The following is a 14,346-nucleotide window of genomic DNA, read 5'->3' on the forward strand; positions in this document are numbered from 1 at the left end:
AGAGAGAAAGAATCGGGCGTGTAATTTACTCCGTTTCACCTTTAGCTCAGCCGCTAAAACGACGACACGTAGCACTACAAGCGTGGCACACCCATATAATCCCAAATTCTGGGACCGCAAGTACCAAATATGAGAAAACATTAGCTGCGCAAAGGAGAGTCGCGTCAAGAATCACAGGAAACAGGATTTCCTCACGACTGTGGCTGTAATTTGGTCGCAATCATTTGTCACTCAAATACATACGCAAACAAATGAACAAATGATAACACTACAACAAAATTTCAATTGGCCTAAAAAAAAATCCTCATATTATTTCATTTAGATTACCATAGTTCGGTTGATAGAAATAAAATTCAAGTCAAAATTAATTTGTTAATGAATCGTGATTCGTGACTGTGTATTTCTTATTTATTTCTTCTAATTGGTGTGAAGTGATATAGCAGCCTGGAAATGGGTGGTGTCAGTGTGACGGAAAGACGAAGCGCTGAAAGTATATTTGAGATGTGTTTTGTCGTACTCGTGACAGAGCTGAGAGCAGCAGGACAGACGCATCCCCCTGAGAACAGGAGAGGTCCATGTAGACCGGGGCTGTAAATCTCTTCTGATCGGCCGTCTGTATGTAAGCTCTCCTGTGTGGGAGCTGAGCTCACACACGGCCCCTGCCTCTCAGCAACAGGCTACCGTCCCCAACATCGCCCTCCCTCAGCCTCACCTGCATCGCTTCCCTTCAGGAAATGAAGGGTTAAAAAAAAAAAAAAACTTTGTCAGAACGCAATCAGTCATTTCCTAGTCCTTAGTCCGCTAATAATCCCCACTAACACTATTCCTCTGGCTTCTGGGCTCTAGGACCATTGTCAGGGACAAATTAGCTGTGAAATAAGTTTAGTGGAGGAAGAAAGCTTTGACATGGTTTGTCCTTCCTTCCTCTTTAGCCATCTTTGCCGCCCCCCCCCACACCCCCCACACATATTTAAAGCAAGTCAGCGAAGCCACTGATTGTGGGGAAACAGCCTGGCACCGCAATCTCGGACAACCGACACGGGAACCCGGAGCACCAGCACCCCCCCTGCTACCCCCATCGCCTCCTTCGCCTGTTCGGTCGTAACACCTTATTCCCCAAGCGAAGCCCATGCAGGAATGCCATTCGCACATTTAACCAGACCGAGGGGAGGGTGGGGTGGGGGGACGCGGGGGGGGGGGCGAGGGGGGGTGGATCGGAATTGAATTTCCTCTGCAATCTCCCGGGATTTAACCCCTTTCACCTGGAGCGGGGGCTCCGGCTGGAAATTGCGCCTCAAACGACAAACACGGCCCAAAGCTCCAATTAGCTTTTTCGACAATGGCGCGCCGACCCCACTCCTGTTCCCCCGCGTCCCCCCTCTTCACCTCCGACCGGAAAAAAAAAAACACACACACACAAAAAAAAAAAAAAAAAAAAAATCACCTGTTCGTTCGTTTCAGCTGGAAGCCGAAAACCAAAATGGCCAGCTTTCCCCCGCCGCGTTTTTCAGAGCCGCCGTTTGATCCCCAATCCAATTCCAGCGCCACGAAAAAACCGCCAGCGGCTTGACCCCCCGACCGAAACGGAAAGCGCTTTTAAACCCCTTTTAAACCCGCAGCAGTACACCCCGCACGCCCCAACGCTCGTTATTCAAAATAAGGGAGCGGGTATCTCCAACTGCCTCACGGGGAATGTCACCTTTGAATATGCTCGCAACCGACAAAAACACACACGCACACCTTTACCCATTTCTCGGTTCGTTTAGACCTGTTATTTTAAAATTGTGGAGTGGCGCGCCGGGGAAGCTTTTCACCGCCGGCCTCTCTGACGCGCTGTCCGAGGGGCGGCCATTTTGCCTGCACCTCTGGAGCCCTCCCGGAAGCGCTGTGGACGCACTTCGTCCTCAGATCCGAGCGCGGCGGAAAAAAACCTGCGGCTGGTTACGCGAGCTCTCCCGGGTTCGGGCGGGGCGCCGAGGCGTTCAAAACTTTCTGATGCCCACAGGGCCTTTTTTTACGTTTATGGAACAATGGGCTGCAGGCTAGTTTGTTTCTGAAAAAACGTTCCCCTTCCCCTTTCTTTGCAATCATGCATTCTTACACAGGGCTGCATGCTTGCAATATTGCATCATCTGTAACCCAATGTAACAAAACTGATTGGACTGAAGCCAGCGAATGAGAGAGAGGCTGGAGTGTCCAGGACAGATGCGGAACCCAGAATGTGTCCCAGGCCTGTGCCCCCCCCCTCACTGTACGTCTGTCAAAGCCCAGTCCTGTTTGTGTGTGGCACAGCTTGTCCCAGTCAGGGCAAATGGTCAGGGGTGTACACCGCACTGGGAGGGGTGTGCAAAGCTAGCCAAAAAGCTGCGGATGTTGTGTGACTGTGCGCCTCATCCAGCTGCCCAAGCAAATGCGGAGGGTCGGAAATCAGGTGCAAATAAGGCAAAATGGCGCATGCCATCACAGCCTCATGAATATTACCGCTAACTGCTGTGATGCTGTATTAGCATTAAAGAGCAGAGAAAATGGCCACTAATCGCAAGCAGCTCAACAGGAAATGACACGGATAACTCTCAGGGACAGGTGGCGGCCGGCGGTACTCACAGAGGGGTGAGGTCCGGCCCGCCGGGCTCCTGCGGGGTTTGGGACGGGGGCTGGGTCCTCTTCACGCGGCTCAAGTCCAGCACGCTGCTCGGGAACGGGTTCGGGGCGGCCTCCGAACCTGCGCCGAAAACCAGGAGGCGGCCATGACGACAGAGCTCCCGAAATTCACAGCGGTCGAAAGCGACAGCCGCGAACGCTAGACGTGCTAGCCCCAAGTGGCTAGCGCCGCGGCTACGAAGGCGGTCGCCATATAGTGTCAAAACTCACAAAGGGGCTTTGCTTTGGTCGCTCTCATACCTCCCTTCTCCTTGCAGAACCCTGGAGACATAACCCTCCTTAGGTAAAAAAAAATAACAGCTGTCATTTCGAACAGTTGTAAAATGGCTTTATCAATGGGCGTTTTCGCATGGATGAGCACATAAGTGTAAATGGACCGGTAGCCTATTAAATATGCATGGCGGTATGACACCGAAAGACTTCACTAAAGCCTACGGGACGTGGGATTGCTACATAACGTGCATTAATAATACATAACAAGAGAAAAATGACAAATGAACCTGAAATTATAAAATATATACACGATATGTGAAATATGCCAAGACTACGGTTATATTTCAAGATTACTCACCATTTTTGTGGTTTTAAAACAGTTCGCTAGCTACGTAAATGGCACAAATTTAAATCAAATTTAATTCAACAAGGAAACAACAGACATACCTTATAGCTAGACTGTAGTGGGTAATTAGCACATTTAGCTAGATAAATGTCTTATGTATCATATTTAGTGTTAACTAATTTTGTAGCCTTCCAGCTTTGAGGATAAATGAGGAAAGACCTGAACTAAAGTTAGCATGACTGAACTGAGAATCCTTGTAAGGAACAGAAAAAAATGATATGGAAACTGACATTATCAATTGTGCTTTTGTTTTAATAATTAAGGGATTGCTAATTGGTTGGTAAGACACTTATTGATCACATTTAGCACTAGCTGGCTACCAAAAAAGAATAAAAGAAAAATAGATAATTACATTGAAGACAATATCAGAAGAACCATAATGTTCCCAAAAAAAAGATGGCTAGCTGCTACAAAAATGAAACATAAAAAAATAAAGTGTGAAATAATGGACAACAATTGTTGTAACTTAAAACCTTTTACATGAATGTTCATACATTAACAACTATAACAGTGAGAGTGTAGCATAAAAATAACATTTTGAACCACTCATGTTATTACATGGTGCTACATGGGAATTAAGTCATTCAACCAAATCTCAACCGGAGAAATCATACGACTGCTCAATTTGTCTGAAATTTGCCATAAAATAAATGGGAAACTTGACGGCACTTAATAAAATCACTGAAATTCAGGGCCATTAAATTTGCGCCATATGACGTCATACTGTATAAAATCCACGGCACAGACAGAAACGGTCTCCTCCATATTCACTGGACAAACAGCATAACACTTGAACCATACGGAGAAAAATAGTTTAGTAAGATAAACCTTTGCTATGCCCTGGGTCAGATGGCTTTTCTCAGTTGCGTATCAAAACCAGCCGCTCCATAACTAAAGCAGTGGTCTGAAATGCCCACACGGGTACCCACCAGATACAGGCGACCAGATAATTTGTGCTATTTGCAACAAAAAAAAAAAATTAAATCTGGGAAATCAAAGTAGCTGGTTGAGAACCAATTTAGCTGGCATAACACGTTCTGTTCCCAAGCTTCGCTGCCACGCTGAAATGAACTCAAACGTCCAGCGCAGGCAGCGTCTAATGTGAGGCAATAAAACCGCAGGAACCAACGACCTTCACAAAAGTTCAGTTCTCCTTTCTGCAGCGCTTTAATTTCCCGCGCGGAGGCCTGGGTTCAATTCGACATCAATTCATCCCCGGTGTTTATTCAGCACTAAATGTTCTTTCATTCTTCGCGCAGTCTGGCACGTTCCTGTTGCTGATTGCCGAACTTGCCCCGAAAGGACATTAGCATTTAATCCTGACTCGAAGAAAAAAAGAACTCCAGGTCTGCACCTTTCAGTAAGTGGGTCACGTCTCTGCATTTTCTGCACAGATCCCTCCTTCGCCGCCGGGTCCCTGTAGTCTTCCTCACCCTTCCTACACTCCGATGTGCCCCTTCCCATTTCTCCACAAAAGCACTTATATGTGACATTTTCTCACATTTGGCAGATTGGCGTGACATACATGCTTCCGTGGTACTATCATGTCTAAGATGTGGCCTGTTCTGAAATAGTTGGGTTCATGTAGACTGGGTTATGCAAACGGTAGTGGCTATTTACATATGCACACTGTGAAATCAATGATGCCTAATATCGACTCTCAAATTAATTCACACACACACCAACGTGCACATGCACACACACACACACACACACACACACACACAGAAACACACACGCCAAAGTGCATGCACGGACGCACACACGCACACACAAGCATGCACACACGCACACACACACACACACACACACACACAGAAACACACACGCCAAAGTGCATGCACGGATGCACACACACAAACACATACACACACACACACACAAACCAGTCAGGCATCATCAGGACATTCCACTATAGTAGAAACACTTCACAATCTGTTCATCACAAATGGCGATTTCAACGCAGGGCCTCATGAATCCGTGATGTAAAATTTCGTTTCGTTTTTTACCATCGCGTCTCGGATCTGATACGGAAACCTGCGAAAGGTTTATAATTTCATCCACATTAGCCTGTAACATATCAGACAGGGCCCTGTTTTCCTCTTTCATCAGTAAGCCGCTAATTTATTTTAACAGCCATTAAATAAGTCAACAACATGAGGGAAATGCGCTGCACCCAAAGGAAGGCCAGAGAGCCATCTGCCTTCTCACGTGATCGGACTGCTCTGGCATGACAAACAACCGGAACGTCAAACACTGCGAGATGAAAATCAGTTAACCTGCCACAAGCCCAGTATAGAATGTGTGTACAGTAGCTTGAGAGATTTGCAAAAACTGCAGCAGCACAGTATAAATTCTTCATGCTTTATTAAACTTTAACAGGTAATAGTTGGAGGAGACACCCACCCCTTATGCACACTACACACCTGCATTTAGGATTCTAATAAATACTTATGAACACTTAAATCACGGTAAAACCATCCAGAACATAATCAGAAATACATAATAAAATATTTTTCTTAAACTACCATTCAAGGCCATTATGAATATATTCTTCTTGCCCCGGTGCAGGATGATTGACACTTCTGGGTTGGTGAACTTGTGCCCTGACACTGGGGGAACTTTCAATGAGATTAAAAGCAAATGTGCTGCATTGCCATCCAGGCCAAAGCAAACTACACGCTGTCTTTTCTGTTCTGTTGTACAATGCTGTCATATCCATTTATAGCCTTCTGACACAAAATCATTAAATCAACATCAAACTATTTTCTTGTTGTTTTTTTTTTTTTTTTAGTTCTTTCATATTCTCACGTACATGGATTTCATTGGCCTAGTATTCATCCGCTCTTAAAATTAATATGCAGCTCAAGTACTGCATTCTCGGATCATACCGAGAACCAGAACATAAAACTCTGCGCATATGAAATATTCAGTGAACATAAAGTAAAGTACCTTGCACTCAGCTGCCAACGACCACACCATCATAGGCAGGGGAAAGGCATATTACTCATTGATCTGCAAAGCATGAACTAGATAATGTTGCACTGCTTCAGTTTGACAGTGACAATGCATTTATACAATATAAATTCAAACTGACGAACATCAATAATACCATAATTTTAATTTTAAGCTAAATATTAGGACAATCTAAATGCGACGTGTCGCTGCTTAAAAGTGGTCAATCGTATTTCTCTATTAAATTAAATTAATGCATCGATTCTTCTTTCGGTATAAAAAGCAGTCGCATCAGCTGCCCCGCGTTCCGCCAGGCTTTCTGTTTGACCGGCGAGGTGTGACGGCACGACGGGGTCCGCTTGCCCGGAACAACGTAACCGAGGCGATAAGCTTCCCGCCTTTGGTTTGTGACAAACACACGCGTAAACAGCGGCTTTTTAAAAAGGACTGCGGAAAAACACACACACCGCCCTGACCTCCATTACACCTCCTCCCCGGCCGGCCCCCGCTGGCTGGCTGCAGTACTGCGCGTTCTGAGACGGCTCTAACCCTCTCTGGCTCTGAGAAGCGTGTAGCGGACGGGACCGCGGACGGGACCGCGGGGGGTAGGCGCCCCGTCCTGCGCGCGGGGGGCGGCGGCGGCGGCGGCGCTGGGGGGGGGGGGGGGAGGCGGTTCGAGCGGAGAGAGAGGAACTCACGGCCGTCCGCGGCGGTCTCGGGGGCGCAGCGGCGTCGTCTCTGCAGGACCCTCTCCAGCTCCGTCTCCCCGGCCCCCGCCGGAGCCTCCGCTTTGTACTGGCCAGGGGTGGGCCTTCTGAACGTGTCCTGCACGAGGCCCACAAAGAGGACACCCCGCTCGCTCAACAAAGGCTTCGGGGCTAACCCGTAAAAAAAAATGCCCCTTGCTCCGTGTCACGCTCTCCGCTGCGAGCACAGGAGTATTTACAATAGCACATCGGAGCTGGGAGCTTGGGCAAACATGCAATTCTGGAACAGTATTCACGATGCAAACACTCAAAATGGAGTTATTATTTTACTTTGTATTTACAACAGGAGAAAATATACGCCAAAATATATATTTTTCAGCATACAGTGGGAGCACATGCAAGGTTCATTTTTATATTTAAGGATTATGCACCATATATTTCTTCCTTTGCATCGTCTGGTGTAAAATCTTTATGCGTCGTAACTTTTCATTTTTCTCTCATGTCCATCTTAATTTTTTTAAATTGATGAAAAAAAAACAGGATCAAATCATAAACAATTCCATCAACATTTTATTTATTTACTTATGTATTTATTACCAGAATTCCTTTTAGCTCCTGAATGGCAGAATCGGGTGCCACCTTCTCTTTCTGTTCATAAAAAAAAACAAACACCAGATATTTTAATCAAACAGTACAGAGGAACAACCAGCCACCACCTGCACAGACTCCAGTCCAGATGAAAACATCTGGCTTCTTCAAAACTGAGAAATTAGGCTATGTTCCAATATGGCGCAGAGCATCAGACATCAGAACATCTGATTTCATCATCATTTCATGAGCTGAACTCGTTACTGAAACACACCATGACAGTGGGTAATGCATGACAGCTGAGTCAGCAAAAAATAATGAACGGACAATACATTACATTACATTCATTTAGCAGATGCTTTTATCCAAAGCGACGTACAAAAGTGCATATCAAGGTCATTGGAACAACTACAAAACACGGGTTTGATAACTTTGAGTGAAATTATGATTTATATATTCATAATTTTTTCTTTTGGGGGGGGGGTTACCTGTGTCTGTCTGGCTCTGTTGGATGGGCTGACAGGTCGGAGCTGAACCCCCTTTTTAATTCTCTGCATCATCTCGTCCACAGCCTGCTGCCTGATGTCCAAATCCTTACTCCCTGCCCAGTAAACACAGACAGAAAAAAGCCGTTTGATAATGAGACCTACACAGGAAGCAAGAAAACATGTTTACTGTAAGATAAAAAATGCATTTTTTTCCCTGACAAATGGTCTTTCACTGTTTTAAACCCAGGTAAACGGTTTGCTTGGACACAGATAGCATACAGCTGTCTCAATAGGAGAACCAGTCCTATACTTGTCCTGAATGTCAACGTAATGTGCGATTCCCTTAGAAAGAGTTCAATTCATTCCTGATATGTTTTAAACTTTTCATTTAAGCCAAGTAATATTTGCAAGGTTCATTTCTGATGACCCTCACATTCAGAAGGTACACTACTTTTTAGAGGTCTAACTGGGGTCTCTGATATTCAAAGCCTTATTATCTATGTGAAGGATAGCTCTTTAACTATGTAATACCGTATTAAAAAAGAAGACTAATGTACCAGCAAAAACATTATTCAAGGTCTATACTTAATGACAGAGACAACAGGAGTCAAACTATAGCTATATCCTGCATCTTTTAGTACCAAAACCAAACATGACAGAAAAATTAAAATGCATGCTATTCAGTATTTCCATATTAAATTAAATTTTCACACAGGGATGGTAGCTGTTTTAATGTTTTTCTTGAGAGAAAACATTACCTTGGATAAGACCCTTGCTTTCTTTGCAAAGCTATTTCCCAACTTCCAGTTGATTAAAAGTAAAATGCAATGGAACTTTGTTTCACATTTTAAAGTTTAAATCTCCCAAACCAGACATTTGATACATGGACAAATAAAATGATGTTTGCACATTGAAAATGACATGTTCATAACTTTCTTCTGAATATTGGTGTCCCGCATATCATCTGAATTATCATCAATAATGACCAGGGAACAAAGACCGTTCAGACTTCTTCATTTCAGCCTTTCTTTGATCTACTCCCAGAATCGTTCACTTTTAGCAACACATTTCAGTCAGCGATAAAATGTAAATAATTTCTTAGTTTTCGTTATGAACCAAGCGGCTGTTCAGTGAGGGGAAAAGGAATTATGATAAAGTGAAAAATTTAAATCTTAGTTACTTAGAGCCCAAAAAAAAAATCACCCACAAGTAGGTTATTTGTTGAAAAGAATGACGGTACCTTCATCCTTCATGGGGGAGTCCTGCGCGACTAGAGGAAGGTCATTGGCGATCTGCCTTCTCTTGCGGATCATTGACAGAAGGGAGCTGTGATAAAAAAGGAGGGGGGGGGGGGGGGGGGGGGGCGAGGTGGGAAGGCCGTGAGTCAAACCGTTAGATTGCACAACTCAAAACACTGGCATGACAGGGAGCGGGAAAGATTTTTTAAAAAGCAACACTGCGACAAAACCCGAAATGTTGAAGGCCTGGGAATTTTTCACGGAGACCTCACCTCAGGGGGTTGGAGGTAGAGGGTGGTGGTGGTGGAGGAAGGGGTGGGGGTGGAGGTGGAGGTGGTGGTGGAGGGGCTGGACCGGACGGAGCATTGACCGCCTGCTGCAGCTTCTTCTGCAGCTCCTCCACTGCAAATTATACGTGAAAACCCAGAATTAAAAGGTTAAATTACTGGCAATAGTCGATATGCATCGGCAACTTATCTATTTTTCTTTTTTTGCTCAGTTTTGGTCCCCCATTTTTTATTTTCTTGCCATTTGGGGACCCCAATAATATTTGTCCTCATATCAATGTCCTCTTCAAATTCAGAAGAGCGGGCACTACCACAGACACCCTCTGAAAGGCATTGTGCCTGTGCCAGTAGAGCGCAGGTAGAGGCTCACCTGTGAAGCGCAGGCAGAGGCTCACCTGTGAAGCGCAGGCAGAGGCTCACCTGTGAAGCGCATGTAGACGCTCACCTGCGAAGCGCAGGCAGAGGCTCACCTGTGAAGCGCAGGCAGAGGCTCACCTGTGAAGCGCAGGCAGAGGCTCACCTGTGAAGCGCAGGTAGAGGCTCAGCTGTGAAGCGCAGGTACAGGCTCACCTGTGAAGCGCAGGCAGAGGCTCACCTGTGAAGTGCAGGCAGAGGCTCACCTGTGAAGCGCAGGCAGAGGCTCACCTGTGAAGCGCAGGCAGAGGCTCACCTGTGAAGCGCAGGCAGAGGCTCACCTGTGAAGCGCAGGTACAGGCTCACCTGTGAAGCGCAGGTACAGGCTCACCTGTGAAGCGCAGGCAGAGGCTCACCTGTGAAGCGCAGGCAGAGGCTCACCTGTGAAGCGCAGGTACAGGCTCACCTGTGAAGCGCAGGCAGAGGCTCACCTGTGAAGCGCAGGCAGAGGCTCACCTGTGAAGCGCAGGCAGAGGCTCACCTGTGAAGCGCAGGCAGAGGCTCACCTGTGAAGCGCAGGCAGAGGCTCACCTGTGAAGCGCAGGTCTTTGGCCTGCACCTGGGCCTTGGCACACCTCTCCTCGCACTCCTTCTTCTCCTCCTCCAGCAGCTGCGCCTGCCGCTGCAGGGCCTCCACCTCCCGCCTCAGCACCGAGCCCTGCAGCGTCCCCTCCAGCTCCGTCACCTGACCGCGCACAGCGAGCGCACAGCGCGCAAACAAAAGCACAGCTCGTTTCCGTCTGAATGCTACAGACAAACACGCAAACGAAATAACAACCAACTCCCGTCTGCACCACACAAACACAATAACAACCAACTCCTGTCAGCACCACACAAACACAATAACAACCAACTCCTGTCAGCACCACACAAACACAATAACAACCAACTCCCGTCCGCACCACACAAACACAATAACAACCAACTCCCGTCTGTGCCACACAAACACAATAACAACCAACTTTCGTCTGATGACAAGACACAAACACAAGCACAGCTCATTTCCGTCTGAATGCAACAGACAAACACGCTAAGACAAACTAAATAACAACTAACGCCCGTCTGCATCACACAAACACAATAACAACCAACTCCCGTCTGATGACAGACACAAACACCTCCACACAAACTAAATAACAACCAACCCCTGTCTGGTGACATAGACACAAACAACAGCCCACACACACACACAATAACAACCAACTCCCGTCTGATGACAAACGACACAAATGACAAGCACGCACACAAAACAACAGCCCACTCCCGTCCCGTCACACACACGACGAGCACACACAGTATCACAAGCAGTTCTTATCTGACAGCAGTGCACAGCACAGCACAGCACAGCACAGCACACAGATGAAAGCACAACAAACAGCAAATACACAGCGCAGGCATATACTGCAGACAAAAAGTCTTCTCTGACAGCATATAACACAAAGCACACGAAGAACAGACATGCTCTTGAGCAACTTACATATTTGTAAGACAGGACAAAATGTGTGTGTATCACATGATGCATTCGAGTAGCTTTTTCCAACAACGCAAAGAATAATAAATATTAAAACCTTTGAAATGGTAATTACAGGAGCAAATGAGGAAACATTTCTGATTGCAAAATACAGAAGGAAACCTTTTTTCCCCATAACTGTCTTCACAAATGATTTTACAAATGATATTCTCAGAAATAGGGATTAGATTACAGTCTCTACTGAATGATTGCAACTGGATGCTTGTTTATTCGATATTTTATCAAAAGCTGAAACAAGTTTTGATTTTGCAGTCACCAAACCTTTTCATACCACCCTACATCACCATTTGATCAAAAGGCTGGCTGTTACAACTACACACAATAAAAAAATATGAAAGCACTGTATACATCTATCGTATGATACAGAACAGGAGAAACAGCTGACATCAGTCAGAACAATATCTGACATCAGTCAGAACAGGTGCTTGTCTGCACTCTGAAGGCAGAGGCTGCAGCAATGAGTGAAATTTAATTTATCAGTTTTTTTATATATATTTTCATTTTTACATTTACATTTTACATTAGCCTTCCTTAAATAGATTATGTTGGCCAATTGGCAATGGCAACTCATTAATTAACAGATACAGTCAATGCAAACGTGCTCCCATAGTTTCCTGTCCTGGTGTGTACATTTCCCAGTGAATCCATAATGCAGAAATTTCTGTGTGAGAAGTTGTCACACAATATATCCACATTGGATTAATCAGGGATTCGATGATAAATCCTAGTATCCCTCTAAGACAATGAAGTACAACTCTCTACCACTGCAATTCAATCAAACATACATACGAACAGTTCAGGCCATAGAGAGAATTTTAATTCACATTTTCTTGACTGACATCAGCTACACTTGCAGAAAAAGCTGTTAAAGCAGTTATGGTGATGTATGGTGAGTATGACCACATTTTCTTTCCAAAGTCAAACAGGAAGTAGCCTGATAAAAGTACTAACAAAAAGGTACAAAGAGCTTACTTGGTGTTAATTGGATAAGTAGCACTGGAATGGTGTCAGTCTTTGTTTATACTCCTCTAATAGTGTGTACATACATCTTTAAGAAGAGGCCATGGTTCTCTGCTTTCCCCATTTGTAAGAAGATCAGCAATCCCACTTTTAATATAAGTCTATATATAAACTCACACTTGCATATGCGGTGCATAAGAATCATTATGAAACCATAAAAGGCTACATAACAAGAATACAACTGCTAGAGAATGCTCGCTAAAAAGAATATGATGTAACCTCTGACAATAGCCAAACTGTGCTTGCTGTGTATTTGTAAATACTGGTAAATAACCACGCAATTATTGCAATCCGTCTTGTGCATTAGTTGTGAAAAGAAAAAAAATAAAGATGAGAAAATTGTCGTCATTATTGCCATTATAACATCAGCCATTTGCACTACGCAAGAAAATAAGCATGGACATAAATATAGCGTTGAGATAACAACGGCTGACTGGACCTCAAGTGTGCGCGCTGTAGCGTTGTGTAAAGTCAGGTGTCCTTTGAGCGGCGGTACCTGTTTTTGGTGTTCCAGCCGCTGCGTCTCCAGGGCCTGGGTGAGCCTGGACACCTCACGCAAGGCCCCCTGCAGGGCTTCGTCAGGCGACGCGCTCTGCAGCAGAATCTGGCTCTGCCTGTTCAACTTCCTCTGCTCCACCAACATCTGCAGGAACGTGTTCAATCCCATGCAATTACTCCAGGAAACTAGCACAGACACACTGAGCCGTCCTGGTGCACCTGGACCAGGGTGGCTCGGTGCTAAGAAGTGGTAACAAGAAGATAACAAAAAAAAAACTAAAATTTGACTAAATATATCAAATATTTATAAAATGTCAATTTTCAGATTGAATACTGGAAAAAGGCAGTGTCACACTTTAATGTATGCCTTACATATGGAGTGCTGTTACACACATATATACAGTACAGTACATATAATGCATACACGCACGCATCTCATTAACTATTCGAACCATATATATTGAATTTATGAGTGGTCCTAGAGCAACAAGAAGCTGCACTCTAGCTGCTCTAGAGTAAATTTTATTAGAACTGAGTGCAGAGGAAAGGTCCAGAGAGAAAGACCAAAGGTTAAAAAATGATTGATGGACGCATATAATGAACTGAGTGTCAGAGGTGGCTGATTAGAGCAAAGAAGCTGTAGACATGTCTGGAAATATGACGAGAAATATGTTAAATATTTATATAAATGCAGCCCCGATTTCAAAGCAGGTAACATAAATGGTGTCATAATTGCATTACACTAACTACAATGTACACTAGTTTTTTTATATATGTATATTGCCATGTTCTGAAATAACCGAATATCTCTATTTAAAAAAATGACCACAAATGAATTTTTTCTGTTTAGCTATATAGGATTGCTTAATCATGTGATGTTTTTTTAACTTAACTTCATTCGTTTTTGAGTTACGCAACTCTGACTCAGTCTTCTACGGAGCAAACAGAGTGGGACGACATTTTTTAACGTGTGACAAAAATACAAAATGCCAAAAAAGCACGGATGTGTTGACGAGCGTGACAGCTTTACCTCCCGAGCAAAGCTCTCCGCCTCTCTCCGCAGAACCTTCTCGAGATCCAGATCCTCCTGCAGCACCTCGTACTCGTCCACGGCCAGTACAGACACTGCCAAAGGGCAACACATTACATTACATTACATTACAGGCATTTAGCAGACGCTCTTATCCAGAGCGACGTACAACAAGTGCATCAGTTCAAGGTGCAGAGGTGCAAAAGAAACATACTAGAGTTAAGTAAAGATCGTAGTGCCAGAAGTGACCACAGATCAGGACTCCAGCCCTGTAGAGTAACCTGTTCAGCAAACAAACAAACAATCCTGT

General features: G+C 44.8%; 1 protein-coding gene across 2 annotated transcripts in view; it reads right to left on the reverse strand.

Annotated features, from left to right (window-relative positions):
• shtn1 (shootin 1) overlaps positions 1 to 14,346 on the reverse strand; it is a 40,224-nt gene that overhangs the window by 4,945 nt on the left and 20,933 nt on the right. For both annotated transcript variants that reach the window (XM_035400235.1, XM_035400234.1), the window contains exons 8-16: positions 14,037 to 14,131; positions 13,005 to 13,151; positions 10,489 to 10,642; positions 9,529 to 9,658; positions 9,259 to 9,344; positions 8,019 to 8,131; positions 7,540 to 7,590; positions 6,934 to 7,060; positions 2,605 to 2,722 (exon numbers count right to left, since the gene is read on the reverse strand). In XM_035400235.1, coding sequence (XP_035256126.1) covers positions 2,605 to 2,722; positions 6,934 to 7,060; positions 7,540 to 7,590; positions 8,019 to 8,131; positions 9,259 to 9,344; positions 9,529 to 9,658; positions 10,489 to 10,642; positions 13,005 to 13,151; positions 14,037 to 14,131 — 1,021 coding nt within the window. The remainder of the gene's footprint in view (positions 1 to 2,604; positions 2,723 to 6,933; positions 7,061 to 7,539; positions 7,591 to 8,018; positions 8,132 to 9,258; positions 9,345 to 9,528; positions 9,659 to 10,488; positions 10,643 to 13,004; positions 13,152 to 14,036; positions 14,132 to 14,346) is intronic.

Source organism: Anguilla anguilla, chromosome 18, assembly GCF_013347855.1.
Source record: "Anguilla anguilla isolate fAngAng1 chromosome 18, fAngAng1.pri, whole genome shotgun sequence".
In the NCBI taxonomy this organism is placed as follows: domain Eukaryota; kingdom Metazoa; phylum Chordata; class Actinopteri; order Anguilliformes; family Anguillidae; genus Anguilla; species Anguilla anguilla.